The 14,908-nt window shown below is 23.7% G+C and overlaps 5 protein-coding genes across 5 annotated transcripts; 2 read left to right on the top strand and 3 right to left on the bottom strand.

The window, feature by feature from the left end:
* Positions 1–325: 325 nt before the first annotated feature.
* Positions 326–4,207, top strand: PCHAS_0618600 (conserved Plasmodium protein, unknown function; the record flags this gene model as incomplete). Its single annotated transcript, XM_733675.2, has 1 exon — positions 326–4,207. One exon carries the CDS (start codon positions 326–328, stop codon positions 4,205–4,207), a length of 3,882 nt encoding a protein of 1,293 aa, XP_738768.2.
* A 514-nt stretch (positions 4,208–4,721) lies between these two features.
* On the bottom strand, positions 4,722–7,343 carry PCHAS_0618500 (actin-related protein, putative; the record flags this gene model as incomplete). The annotated part of the gene is made up of 1 exon (XM_016797523.1): positions 4,722–7,343. One exon carries the CDS (start codon positions 7,341–7,343, stop codon positions 4,722–4,724), a length of 2,622 nt encoding a protein of 873 aa, XP_016653466.1.
* Positions 7,344–8,961: 1,618 nt separating this feature from the next.
* PCHAS_0618400 (NIMA related kinase 4, putative) lies at positions 8,962–10,573 on the bottom strand (the record flags this gene model as incomplete). Its single annotated transcript, XM_016797522.1, has 7 exons — positions 8,962–9,111; positions 9,252–9,371; positions 9,467–9,744; positions 9,847–9,981; positions 10,071–10,164; positions 10,287–10,359; positions 10,491–10,573. The coding sequence occupies 7 exons, from the start codon at positions 10,571–10,573 to the stop codon at positions 8,962–8,964; spliced, it is 933 nt and encodes a 310-aa protein (XP_016653465.1).
* A 1,058-nt stretch (positions 10,574–11,631) lies between these two features.
* PCHAS_0618300 (ATP synthase F0 subunit a-like protein, putative) lies at positions 11,632–12,558 on the top strand (the record flags this gene model as incomplete). Its single annotated transcript, XM_016797521.1, has 4 exons — positions 11,632–11,666; positions 11,768–11,831; positions 11,963–12,211; positions 12,373–12,558. 4 exons carry the CDS (start codon positions 11,632–11,634, stop codon positions 12,556–12,558), a joined length of 534 nt encoding a protein of 177 aa, XP_016653464.1.
* A 578-nt stretch (positions 12,559–13,136) lies between these two features.
* On the bottom strand, positions 13,137–13,685 carry PCHAS_0618200 (conserved protein, unknown function; the record flags this gene model as incomplete). Its single annotated transcript, XM_737122.2, has 1 exon — positions 13,137–13,685. The coding sequence occupies one exon, from the start codon at positions 13,683–13,685 to the stop codon at positions 13,137–13,139; it is 549 nt and encodes a 182-aa protein (XP_742215.2).
* Positions 13,686–14,908: the final 1,223 nt, after the last annotated feature.

Raw genomic sequence — 14,908 nt, 5'->3', positions numbered from 1 at the left:
AATGCCAAGGGGCATATAAAAAAATGCATCGGCTTATCAAGAAGAAGTTGTAATAAAATAAGGTGGAAGACTAAAAAAAAAAATATATAAATAAAATAATAGCTAGCACAAGAACTTCCTAATTTCAGAGACTTACATTTTTATATGCATCACATGAAGAAATCGAGAATTGTACAGCCTTTATATATTGATATTTAGGTTTTCGTTATTTTGCAAGCTTCAAAATATGAAAAATGAAGTTACATAAATCGATCGAAAATTTTGATAAAAATGATAAATAAATATTTTCCTTTTCTTAATTTTTTGCATTTTCATCCTATACACAATGTTAGTAATTGTATTTATATTTTTAAGTACAAACTTATATATATTTAACAAAGCATTATGTAGTTTTATTGTCCATCCATCTTTAGCGGATATATTTATTGAAAATGTAAGAGAAAATATTTTTATTTCACCTGCAAAAGTAACAAGCAAAAAATTGGCAACCCCACATTGTTCCAGTGATGATGATAGTTCATGTCATAATATAAATACATGTGAATATCCTTTCTCTCAAAACGGAGAGGATATATCGAAAAATTACAGTGACGAAAGAGTTGCATATATGCATACAAGTCCATTTTATTATACTACACCAAATGATAAGATTGGTATTGATATTGATTTAGAAATACAAAAGGAAGAAGAAAAAGACCATAAAAAAGAAAAAGAAATATTAGATAAAAATGATTATAATATATTTTATAGTTCTATTAATTTTATACTAGATAATATTTCCATTCTTTTTAAGCAAATAAATAAAAATAAAACCAACACTTATAATAAACTATTGTATCCATCCCATTTTATAGATATAAATAAGACATATGTATTGAGCAAATCCAATAAAATAAATAAAAATAATAAACATAAAATCAAAGGATCTCGTTTAGGAGAACATATAGATGATCTTAAAACTTATTCATTTATTGAACCTTTATCTTTAGCAATTGATGAAATAGATTTTAATAGTTTTTTTGAAAATATATGGAATGAAAATCGATTTAATTATATATTTTTAAAGGAAGATACAAAAAATGAAAACGTAAATAATACTATTAATGATCAGAATAATTATCTTATAAGTAATTATGAGCATATGAAAAAAGGTAGCAAAATAGATAACCTAACAAATTATAATGTGGAGGCACAAACAGAAATAAACAATCTTAAGAGCAATGTAATGGAAAGCATTTTAGAAAATACAACATCTAATAATATAAATGTTGATGATGAGGCAGAATATTTGTATAGACATAGTGATGCTGAGCATTTTGGGAAAATAAATAATGCTGCTACTGCTACTAGTGATAGTGATAGTAATAAAACAAATGAATATCACAAAAACTTTGATTTAAATTTTTATATTAACAAAGTTTTTAAGCAGCATCATATAATTGAAGAAACAAATTTTGAACGAGTTCTTATGAATAATAAAAAAATGAATATTGGAATATGTACGAAAGAAAAAAAAAAAAAAAAAAAAAATTTTAATTTTATTCACCTTTTTAAAAAGAATTTAAAAAATGCTACATTAAACAAGTTTATATCTAGAGAAAAATTAAAAAAATACATATATGCAAGTAGCAAATTAAAAAAAGAGGAACAAGAATATACTTGTATTTTTTTTAGATCGATGAAAAATTTTGAATTAATATTTTATGTAAATAAAGATAAAGAGAAAAAAAGTCTAAATTTTTCTGACCGTACATTATATAAAGAATGGAAAAATAAAAATTTAAATAAATCAAAATTATCTATGCTTTCAACAAATATTTTAAATAATTTAAATAATTATGATTATCAATATAATAAATATATTTACAAATTACATACCGATTTTATTGGTGTGTGTAAAATGGTGACTCCTATAAATATCTACAAAAAGAAAATGATCTTAGATTTTTTTTTTAATATAAATACTTGCTACAATAGTGATTATATTTCAAAGGATATTTATTTTGATGCGAAAGTGAAAGAAGACATTATTTTGGGAGGCGTTTGGAGTTATGCCATTCCCAAAAGGGTAAGGAATGTTATCAAGATGGAGAAAATTTTTGAAAAGAATGAAAACAAGCATAAATACATTTATAGGGGCGATCGAACTGGTGGGAACACTCTTACCGATCCAATTGAAAGTGCAGCAAGTAGCAATAACAATAATTATGCTGACAAAGCTAGTGGTTTACATAGGAATAGAAAGGAAAAAAGCAAAATTTATGTCATGGAGAAAGTGTTAAATCCTAATGTTGATCCTTCTAAGCGATTTAAAAGAATGAAAAAATTAAATTTGTATACAAGTAAATTAAATAACGAATTAGATGAAAAATCAGAGCATAGTTATATAATAAATGGTATTGCAGAAAATAACAATGGGATATTATTATTATCGAAAAAGGGGATTCTAAAGTTTAAAACCCCAATAGTATTGAGCGAGTTATATATTGAGTTTTATCAAAATCCGCTATACAATTTGGTTTGTAAAAATGGGAATATCTCTAACGAAGTGAAAGAGGGAGGCATAGCAAAGTCACAAGGTAGGTCTTCGTCAAGCATTAGCAAAGAGCAAGATAAACCAGAGTGCAAGTATAAGAATGTGGAATACGTTTACTTATTTTTTAATTTTTACCTTAACGATAATAACAAATTTACCACGAAGATTGATGTAAATATAGAGGACTTGAAAGGGGTTGATCATAATGGGACTCCAGTTTTTTATTTGAACGTTTTAGATTATTTAAAAAATAATATTCAACAATATAGAATAAATAAAATAGAAATAGAATATTCTTTTTATCCGATTTTACAAAAATTTGCATTTTTTGATCATACAAATTTGCCGTTTTATATATCCTTAAATAATATAATAATAAATAAAAGTGAAAAAATATTTAATTATGTTCCGATTTTTTATACAGCCAATGATAATTTCTTAAACATGGTAAGGAACTTTAAAAGTTATCAAATGAAATTAAATCAGGATATATCAAAAAATGGAAAACTAAATGGTTCAAATAATAATGCATATGAAGATAATATGGGGAATGAGAAAAATGGATGGACTGATATTTTTAACAGTTCAATGAATAATGAGGAAGATGATTTAGAAGATGAAGATAGAGATTATATATTTTCTGATGTTTCAAATCGAGGTAATTCAACAAATATGAAAGATGACGATGAGGTTGGAAAGAATGCACAAAGTAGCACTCATCAAGATTATCCATATTTTGAACGAACAGAAAAAGATGGTAGAAATAGGTCTCCAAGCTTTAATTCATTTTCTATATTTACATCCTTAAATGAAAAAATATTTTATCATCATGTAACGAAGTATACATGTACAAATGATGTGTGTGTTTCGTTGGGGAATGACAATTTAAAATATAATTTATATAAAAATGGTGATACTATATATGATCGTGGTACAAAAGATGAGAAGCCAACTGCTTATACGAATCCCAAATTAGAGCTCGATGATAATATTGAAATTTGTCCGTTATTCGAAATAAATAACAATGTTATAATTGATAAAATACAAAAAGAATATTTCGATTTTATAAGAAAAGAAATGGAGCATCATGAGTTAAACAATATAGAAAACATTGTTGCATATAATATGAAAAAGTTATATTTTTATGAATATATAAATAGGATATATATTATTCCACCTTATATTAAAGGAATAATAATTAATTATGAAAAAAAAAAAGAAAATTTTATTTACGATCTATATACAAATTTATTTTATATTATTAACCCATATTTTGAAAAAAATTATTATAATGATACAAGAACATTTTTTGACACAATATATATTTATACTGCTCTTATTCCAATTGAAAGTGATTTATATAATTTTAATTATTTATCTGAAAATAATTTAACACTAAAACAAATGCAAGGTCCAAATGCACAAACCATATTTAAAAATGTAATACCACTTACAAAATATGAGGATTATTATAACCCAAATATGAATCAAGCAAATATGATAAAAATAAAAATTAGAAATTTAAATTTAAATGATATCACTGAACAATTTGTGGAACTAACGCAAGGAGAAGGATACCAAAAAAATATCGTTGACTTGATAAAAAATGCAATTAAGAGTTCAATGACTGATAATTCTGATGGAGAAGTACCTAATCAACAAACAGCCTAAATACCAAGCTAGCTATAAATTTTGTAAATAACCTACCCCCGCTAAAGCAAAATGAAAAAAAAACACAAAAATATATCTAAAAACGTAGCGAACATAAATTTGCACAATATAAGTCATGCCATATAGTAAGTGAATATGCCTACTTTTATTTTTCATGATGAAATAAAAAAGTGGTGCTATTCATTATTCCCAATTGGGCATTGGACTTATTATTTGATGACATTTTCCATTTGTTTAATTATATATTTTTTTTATTCGTTTGTTTTTTTGTTTTTGTTATAAAATATTTCCAATTTGATGTTTAGGGCAATTTCATTTTTTCTATAATGCATATGATTTGTATCATAACTTTAAGAAAAATTAATTTAATATAATATAATCTAATTTAGTTTAGTTTAGTTTAAATAAAGTTTTTTATCTTTTAATTAAAAAAAGGGTTGAAAATAAGCACGCTGCCGATTTTCTTACGTGAATATATATGTACACACATTTAAAAAAAAAAAAAATTGATAAATTACGTTTTGTTTCCATTATTAAAATATTGTTGTCTTGTAATTAAGTTGTAGTTGTAAATATTTTGATCACTTAACCAAACATATGTACCTATATAATTACTATATAGACTATTTTTGTGAGAGTAAATATTTATTTCCCATTCAGTAGGAAATATAGCTCTTAATTCTTTATATAATCTATGTTTAAAATTTTTAAATTTGGTTGATCCACCTGATATATATATTTGTGAAAGAAAATATTTTTGTATTTCTTTTGGTAACAATGATATACATCTATATATTAATTCAACAATACTACAATGATTTAAATTAATATCTTGGGGGTTAAATAAAATTTCTGGAATTCCTATTCTTTCATTTGTTAAATTAATTATATCATCATTCTTTTGTGGATTTTGAGTTTTGACATTTAGATCACTTATAAATGTATCGTCTTCTTTATAATTAGAAAATTCTTGTTTATAATCATAATCGGATTCTAAGTAAATACAATCATTTGAGCTATCATTTTTTAATGTGTCAAAGATTTCATTTATTTCACGTTTTGTTGCGTTGTTATAGTCTGGTAACTTATATTTATATAATAAATGTGGTTCTATAATTTTATTTTTTTTTCTTTTATTATTGTTGCTAGTTCTTTTTCTTTGTTCCCCTTCTTCCGAATTGTTATTTATCTCGTCTTTAATTGGGTTTTTTAAATTGGCATTATTTAAGACATTCTTTTTTTTATGTTCAATATAGTTAGCATTATTGTTGATTATTTTATCCATTTTGGCTGATTCATTTTCAGTTATTGAGTCAACCCTTTTGTAATGCTTTTCTGTGTCTGTTAAATCATTTGTGTGTCTTGTTTTATTTTCTAAATATTCATCATGTTCATATTGTGCTTCGTCATGTTCGTATTGTGCTTCGCCATGTTCGTATTCTTTTTTGCCTTCGTTAAAAAATCTATTTTTATCGTTTTTTTTTTTTCGTTCTTCTTCTAACTCCTTCATCAATATTTCACTTCTCATATCCAGTTTGTCTTGAATTTTTTGTTTTTTAATTTTTTCTAATCGTTTTTTTTCATTCTCTAAATCTTTTTCATAATCTAGCGAAACATAACAAGCTCGTTCCTTAATATTTTCAACAAGTAATTCATTATGTTCTAAATTGACATGTTTGTATGAGAGTGTATTTTTTAAGTAGGTATTTAAAACAGAAGCTGATACTTTTGTTCTTAAAATTGCATATTCAATTAATTTATATTCAATATATGGCAATATATATGTATGAGAAAATCCAACATCTATATATAATGCACAAGGATTTCTCAAAGATAAATTATAATTTCCATTTATTAAGTTACTATAAAAATCATTTATATATGTAGAATTATAATATTCTTTAAACATATTTATATCTTTAAAATTTTTATCATAATAATTTTTATATAGATCTATTTTATCGGGTAACAAAAAACTTGGATCTTGATATAAAAAATTATTACCTATATAATTATTATGACTTAGTTTAGTTACAACATTATTTTTATTAAATGGTGATCGATAATTATGTGTTCGACTATTTGAACTATCGTTATGTGTGTATATTCCTCTGTTTGCATACGATTCAGTGTTAGTAAAATTGTTACAGGCGTATTCTTGTACGGCGTTTTTATTAAAAAACGAATTAAAATAATACTCTTGCCAATTTTCACCATGATATAATTTATTCATATATAATTCATATGCATATTTATTATAACATTCTATGTTTTTTATAAAAATATGTCTGTTAACTAATAAGCTATCATCAATATATTGGCTTTGTTCATAATTTCCTGCATATTCATTACTTTGTTCTGCTTGTACTTCTTGTGTTCCTACATTATTCAGTTCGCCAATATTATCTTCGATTTTTTCTTCGCTCATATATTTCTCTTGTTTTATATTAAATAAATTTGTGTTGTCTTCCCTTCCATCATAATCATCCTCTTCATTCTTTAAACTACTTCGGGATGCATTATAATTTCTTTTTGGACTATCATTTTTATTATTATAAAAATTGCTGATATTTTTTTCAGATCGTCTTTTTTTCGGTACATATTGTTTTTTTAAAGAATAATTATCTTTTTTAAAAATCGGAGGATTTAAAATATCATATTGTCCTAAATTTAAACCTATATAAGAAAATGGTAACATTGTTTGTGATGAAACAATAACTACTTGTTCAAAATTAAAATATTCAAATAATAATTCGATAACTCCTTGTCTTATATATGCAGGAGTTAAATAAGACTCAGTAACACAAATAGCCATATCATTTATTTTATATCCAATAATTTGTTTACATGAAAATATTTTTTCCCATATCTTTGTTTGCATTTCTAAATCTAATAATAAACCATCTACATGAGGTCGATGACAAAAATATTCGCAAATATTATAACAGCTATCACTTATGTGAAAAATATTTTTTTTTCTTATTTGTCCTACACAATTAGGTACAATAAATTTTGGCTCTATATCAACTGATGATTCATTTAGTTGGGAATAACTTGGAAGTATTCCTCCTTTTATTAATCCTCCTCCATTGTCCAATATCAATTTAGGCATATCTATATTTACAGGGGCTGCCATATTTCGGAAAATTTGGCTAGATTTTTTTTTTTTTTTTTCATCCAAAAAAAAACTTTTTTTAGCTAGCTAGCTTTTATAATTGTTTGCAATACGTAATTGAACCATATCTTTATTTTTTTTTTATGTATGTTTGTGTGTAAGCCCTATTTGATTGATTATATGTTTTGTTATTTTCCTTTAGATATATTTTGTGTTCTTTCTTTGTTGTATCATATATTTTATCAATGTAAAATGAGCAAACTTATATTTTTCTTTTGCTTTATCATTTCGTATATTTGTTCTTCCATAAATATGTTACAGATATCTTCTACATTGCTACTACAACTTTGTTACTCCTTGATAAGTGGAAATTCGTTCCAAATTCATAATATTAAAAAATGAAATAAAAACAAAAATACATATGTATATAATATAATTTAATATATTATATGTATATATAGCTATATGCGGAAAGTATATGTTTATCAAATCATTAGATGAAAATTTTTTCACAAACTATTGTATAATCTTGGCACAATAATAAATTAAAAATTATTTTAATATGATCATTATCTATTCGTTTTTTTTTTCCTTCTTTTTCAGTGATTAATTTTTGTTTTAATTGTTTATATGTATACATAAATTTTTGGATAAATATGAATATATTATATCACTGTATATTTAAGGGTATATATAAAATAAAAATATTGCAGGGTATAAAGAGAAATGGATTATATGAAGACATCGTATATATTTATGCAGAAATTACACATATATTAAACAAAAAAATGAAATAAAATAAAGTAGTAGTATTTATAAAATTATAAAAATCAACCGATTTATACATTATATAGTAAAGAAAATTTGTATATATTTTATTTTAATCTTAGGATATTCGAAAAATATATATAGCATATCATTTTTTTTCTTTTGGTGAGTTCAGAATAGCTATTTAAGAACAAGCTATATTTTCCACATATATACATTCATTTTTAGAACATTAAAAAAGTATATTTAGGAAATTATTACACCTGTTCTTATATATGTTATAAGCATTTATAGTTAGCTTGTTTGTTTTATGATTTTCATAAAGAATGAAACTTATATGTTGGATTGTTTGTTACTTATTCGTTTTAAACAAATTGGAGGTAGTGTGTTCTATGAATACATGTATAAAAAATAGATAGGCAGAAATGCCATGATATAATAATCTTAGCTTTTATTTATTTAAAGTGCAAAGGGAAAATATTTGAAGGAAATTTACAATAAAGATAATACACATAATACTGAAAAAGTTATTTGCATAAAGGGAGATAGAAACTGTAAAAAAAAAAAAATCTATTTTCTCTCCCAATTTAGTAGCACATTACAATTGTACGAAATTGGATATTCAAATAGCCAATATATAAAAACATTAATTTGTTTCCCATTTATTAATTCAAAAAGGGTACATAATAAAGTTTATTATGATATATATGGAAAACATATTACCCCATAGCTTAAAGTTAGAAAATTTTTTCGATTTACGATTTTGGAAATGTATACTGCTACTTATATTTATTATCAAGCTGCTTGTATTGAAAATGTGTACGAATGTAGCATGATTAATGTTGTACTTGTTTTGTGTAATAATAATATATCAAACATCAACAATATCCAATAGCAATGTTTTAACTTCTTGTTCATGTGCTCCTAAGTTATCATTTTCTATAGTCTGTTTTTCTTTTAAAGGTTTTTTCATACTTTGTTTTTCTCTTATTTTTTCTTCAATCAACAATTTAAGTTGTCTCTAATTAATTGTAAAAAATAATAAACACACAAATGAGCATATCTATATGTTTCAATTTTAATAAGTCTAAAATTGGGTACGGTATTTTTACCTGTACTAAATTTTTTTTTTTTTTTTTTTTGAGAATAAATATGTATTACCTGAACAATGTCCGAAACTAATAATTGCTGGACAGTAACTCGATAATTGGGTTCTCTTATTAACATACTTTTATATATATTGTTGAGTTCTTTCGAATAAATATTTGGTAAATCGGGGATCTAACAACAAAATTGTCAATTCACATGCATGTATATTGTGAGAATAGAAATGTAACGAAGTCATTGCATATAATTGTATGGTGAAACAAACTTACGGGAGCATATCGTATGTTGTAGCATAATTGTTGAATTCCTTTTGTAGAATGAAAGGGGGTTCTAAATGTAGCTAATTCATAAATTAAACAACCAATAGCCCATACATCTGATGGCCAACTATATTTTTTATCTTTACATAATTCGGGACTTAAATAATATGGGGTTCCTATTAATGTGTTAGCATAATCTAGTGTATTTTCTAAAACTTTCGAAATTCCAAAATCGCACAATCTTACTCTCTTATCGCTATCTATCAATATATTAAGAGATTTCATGTCTGTCAAAAATGAAGGGAATATACATTTTTCAGCATATATAGATTAATAAAATATGTTATTATTTATTATTTGTTCGAGTATAGAAATGAATTAAAACTAACCCCTGTGTAGTATATGGTTAGAATGAAGAAACTTTAGAGCTGTCAAAATTTGTGTCAACCATATAAGTATACGTTTTTCTTTTATTGGGGTATTTTGTTTCTTCTTGTTTTGTATATAATGATAAAGATCTCCACCTTTGAATTTTATTAGAAATGAAAAATAATCAGGATTAGGAGCTTACTAATATTATATACATTTTTTATTATTCTTTTTATTGGTTCACCTTTGCAATGTTTCATCACAATTCTAAGGGTCTCTCCCTCTATATAGCTTTCAATATATTTTACAATAAATGGGTGGTTTAACTTTGATAATAACTGAATAATTAGATGAAGATATGTTTTATTTGGTACAGATGTGTGATCATATATATATACATATATGCATGTGTGCATATGCATTTGCTATGTTTTAACTTAATATAATTTCATGATTATACTTCGACTTCCTTTAAACATTGTCTCTTCTCCTTTTGGGACATTTGAGAAATGTTTATTATTTTCATTACATAGCTTTAGGAAAAAAAAAGTAAATAAAATTGTAAAACAATCATATTTTTTACTTTAGACAGTTAGCGTTATTTTTTATTCATTAAAATGTTATATATATGGATATATATATACATGTGGATATGAAATATTACTGATCATTCTTTTTATCTCTAACGAGTATTGTATTTCCATAATTCCCTTTTCCTATATCCCTTATTTTTTCATACTTGTTCATTTTTAGGAGTTTCAAATTGTAAGGTTACAGAGGTTATATTAGTTGAAAAAAATTTTGTTTTTTTAAGAATATGTATAATAAAGAATGAACGATGTAAGGAATAAAAGCACAGTGTTAAAATATCTTATTTTGTGTGTGTATATATTATAGTTACATATACATATTGAGAAAAAGAATAGAATGCGATGAATAAAAACGAGTACTACATTTTGTAGATTAAAGAGATTGTGTTTAGAAAAAAATTAGTATTCATATTTTTATATAAATTTGTTAAGATATATTTTTCAGTTATATTAAGTTTGTATTTTTTTTTTTTGTCCATTTGCTAGACTTTCTATTATATTTTTTTTTGCTAAAAAGTGGTGTAGCGATTTGATAAAATTTGTGGCTTTTCCTAACATTAGGTGTATATACTAAAAAATATCTTTTATTTTTTTTTTTTTGAACTTAAATTTTTTTTTTTTTATTCTTATTAATGAATATTTGTTAATATACTTATTGGTTGTTACATTTTCCAAATGCGGTTTCTATATTTATATTATGTGTATTCCCCCTTTTTACTTTCCCCCATATTTTTTTTACACCTTTTTAAAATATGTTTAAACAATATTAACATTTTTTATCGGCTTTTAAAAGACTTTTTTATTTTTATTATTTGGTTACTTGGATTTTTATTTTATTAATTTTTTTTTGGATATCTCTATTTTATAATAATAATTTTTTTGTTACCAAAATATGGTATTACTTTTAGTGCATATATATACATTCCCTTTGTAAAAAATAAATTTTGCTATAAACACAAGGTGTTCATATTCCCTTTTTAATTTAACTAATATATAATACATATATATATGTTTTCCTTTTTTTTATAAATTATAAATCTTAAAATTTTTTTATGTTTATTAAATTTTTTTTCTTTTAGTTTATTTTTTTCTCAATATTATTATTATTATGTATATTGTGTATGTTTTAATAATATGGTAATAAAAATACACAATTTTATTCAAAAAGATAAGCGAACAAAAGCAAGTTTATATAACAATCCCTTAGTTTAAAAAATGAATGGGAAGGTTTTTGGCAAACTATCGGAAGGGTACTATATCCAACAATATATAAATTATCATTTATATTTAAAACTAATATATGACCATTTATTTATACAAATTTTTTTTTTTACGATTTCACCCAATGCAGGATAAAACCCTATATGTGGAAAAGTAACTATTATGTTTTAAACTCCTATAAAAATTATACAAATGTAAGAAATATAAAGCTTACCATTAAAAAGAGAGCAGCATATAGTCAATTAAAACAATGAACAAGCCATAAATAAATACAAGTTAGTGTACTAATTATATATAATGTGTGTCTCTTTTTTTTTTTTAATAGGCTTTAGCGTGCTTATCAAAAAGATATTTCGCAAGTAATACCGATGATAAATTAACTTTAAATAAAAAAAAAGATACTTATAAATATTATGATGATAGATTAAGAGGTGAAATAACTCCTGTAAACTTAGTTAAAAGTTTACCAACCCTAAATCACTATGTCAGTGTTCTTGACATGACAAAATTTTCTATAAAATATATTTTGAGTTATCGTTTTTTTTTTATTTATATGGCTAGAACGACATTTCAGGTGAGTATACATATATTTATTTTTACACACATTCTGTATTTATCATATTTTATATCCCACTTGTACTAGAAAAAAATATGGGTATATAATTGAACGTGTATGCATTTGTTTCCTATTACCATTGTTATTTTAAAATAATTGTGTTTTTTTTTTTATTTTAGGCTGTTCGTCCACTTATGGCTTTTTGTGTTTTTGGCGAAATGATGAAATTAGTTCTTGCAACCATGACAAGTGGTGTATTTGCATTTTTCTTTTCTTTTGTTTTAGCATTTGAAGTATTATATTTTTTTTTACAATGTTATATTTCATACACATTTTTAACAATGTTTTTTGATGTTATGTTTTAAATCAAAAATTTTGTAATATTTAAAACTCTTTCTCTTTTTTGAAACAAATTTTATATAATGAAAAATATATAAAGGTATTATTAAAAACGAACAAATTATTTATAAGTTATCAAAATTGTTGATAAAGGAAAATGAAGAAGACCGGCATATATGTAGAGATATCTATGGGGGGGAAGCCATACAAAATGTACCATCCACTTAAAGGATGTGTATTACAACAAATTGTAATTCTAAATCCGATCGACTAGCCATATACACAACAGTGCTTACGCATATCGATGCTATAATAGCTTTATCAAGAGAAAATAAATAAACATAGGTTATTATTAAAAAACAAAGGGGGGAAGTTTTATAATTTTTTTTAATGGGCAAATTTATGAACTTAAAAAATATACTTTAAAAAATTGATATTTTAAGCTTTAGATGAAAATGTATCTATGCATATATAACAAAATCAGCAGTAACCATAACAATAATATGGGAAAGAATAAAATAATCGTATTGTTGGAATATTATAAATACATCTTAATCATATATGAAAGATATAATAATTATGTATATTTGATTACACAATTAAGCTATAAATAAATACCATTCTTTCCATCCAAATTCAAACTCTTTTGAGAATCTCTTTGATCCGTGTTTTCAGGTATATGATTGGTGTTATTTTCTTTAGTTCCATTTTCATTATTAAAATTATCATTCGATTGATCATATTTTTCTATAGAAATATTTTTATCATCGGTTTCGAAACTGGTATCATCTAATACATCTGTTTGGGCGTCTTCATTTTTACTATTAAGAAGATAAGTTTGAACAGCTTTTGCATTACCAGAATCACATAAGGATTCTATATTTTGTATTTTGCTTCTAATCAATCTTAATCGTTCTTCTTTTCTACTTAAAGCAAATTTGTTTTCATTTAATGCTAAAAAAAGGTCTTTATCATTACCTTCTGGATCGAATTCTTTTATTTCTTCATTCGATCTTTTCAAATGATAAATTGAATTCTCAGTTTCTTTTTCTAAATCTTTTAATATATTTACATCATCGGGGAGTTTTATTTCGTTAAAATCTAAGCGGAATTCACAAACTGAATTGTTTTTTTTTAATCTAATTTCAACCATTTTCACAATACTCTTACAATTTTAATTGGTCATAAAAAAAATAATAAATAAGTATGCATTATTTTTACATTAAAATAGAACGTAAAAATATTTAATTTACAAAAAAATTACTCTATATATTTTTAAAAAAATGGGAATACGAAATATGGTGTATTTTACTTTTATATTATAGTATATTTATGCAATTTCTGTTCTACAGAAGCTAAAAAATAAATTATATAGCATAATGAATATATGCATATGTAAGCCAATTTTTATTTACGTCCCACATATTATATCTTTTTATTAATTTTCACTTTATTCATTATTATCACAATAATTTTTATTTGCTTATTTTTTTTATGGTAAAAATTATATCTATAATTTTCCTTATCCTTCGAATATACTTTATTTCAGAGATATTGTGCCCATATTTTAATATACGTATATATAAGGTTTGTATAAACTTTTATGCATGTAACTATGTATATTGTACATAATTATTAGGAATAAAACCAATCACATTTCTTATCACACCTTTTAAATTTAAATATGTAAAAATAGGATATACAAAATTAGCAGGATGATAGTCCAACAAAAGCTGAAAATTTTTCGGTCTTTAAATGTTGCATAATGCACACATTAAATTCCATTTTTTAAAATATAATATTTACAATTTAGCATGGTTATTTTGGCTATTAAATAAATAATTTTTTTGTATAAATAGCTATAAAATATTTTAGCTAGCCAAGTAGCTACCCATATTTGTTTTTTTAAATGGGAATTAAAAATATGTGTAGTATATTGTTGTTTTACAACAATAGTAGTATAGGTCTAGTTTAATCCTATATCATTTTGTGGAAATATGGAGAAAAGTTTTACAATGTATAATGGTATGCATAGATCTAATAAAAGTATATTTATAGAAAATAACACCTAAATAATGGTAGACAATTTTAAGGAAGGAATATATAATTGCATATTTGCTAATGGATTTATTCTATAGTATTTATTTTGGAGACATTCCCTACTTCATCACTTTTAAAAAATAATGCAATATATTATGTATTGTCATAACTTTAAGGTTAAAATGCCAGGTTTTTTATGAACAAAAAAAAAATAATAATATAAAAATAAAAAAATTAAGAAAAAATTCTGAACGTTCATAAAAATAAAGCAAATTATTCGTAATAAAGTATATAAACTCGTAAAAAATATATATTATAACAATAATAATATTAAAA

The sequence above is a fragment of the Plasmodium chabaudi genome (assembly GCF_900002335.3).
Source record: "Plasmodium chabaudi chabaudi strain AS genome assembly, chromosome: 6".
Lineage (NCBI taxonomy): Eukaryota > Apicomplexa > Aconoidasida > Haemosporida > Plasmodiidae > Plasmodium > Plasmodium chabaudi.
This window is presented reverse-complemented; position numbering and strand designations above follow the sequence as displayed.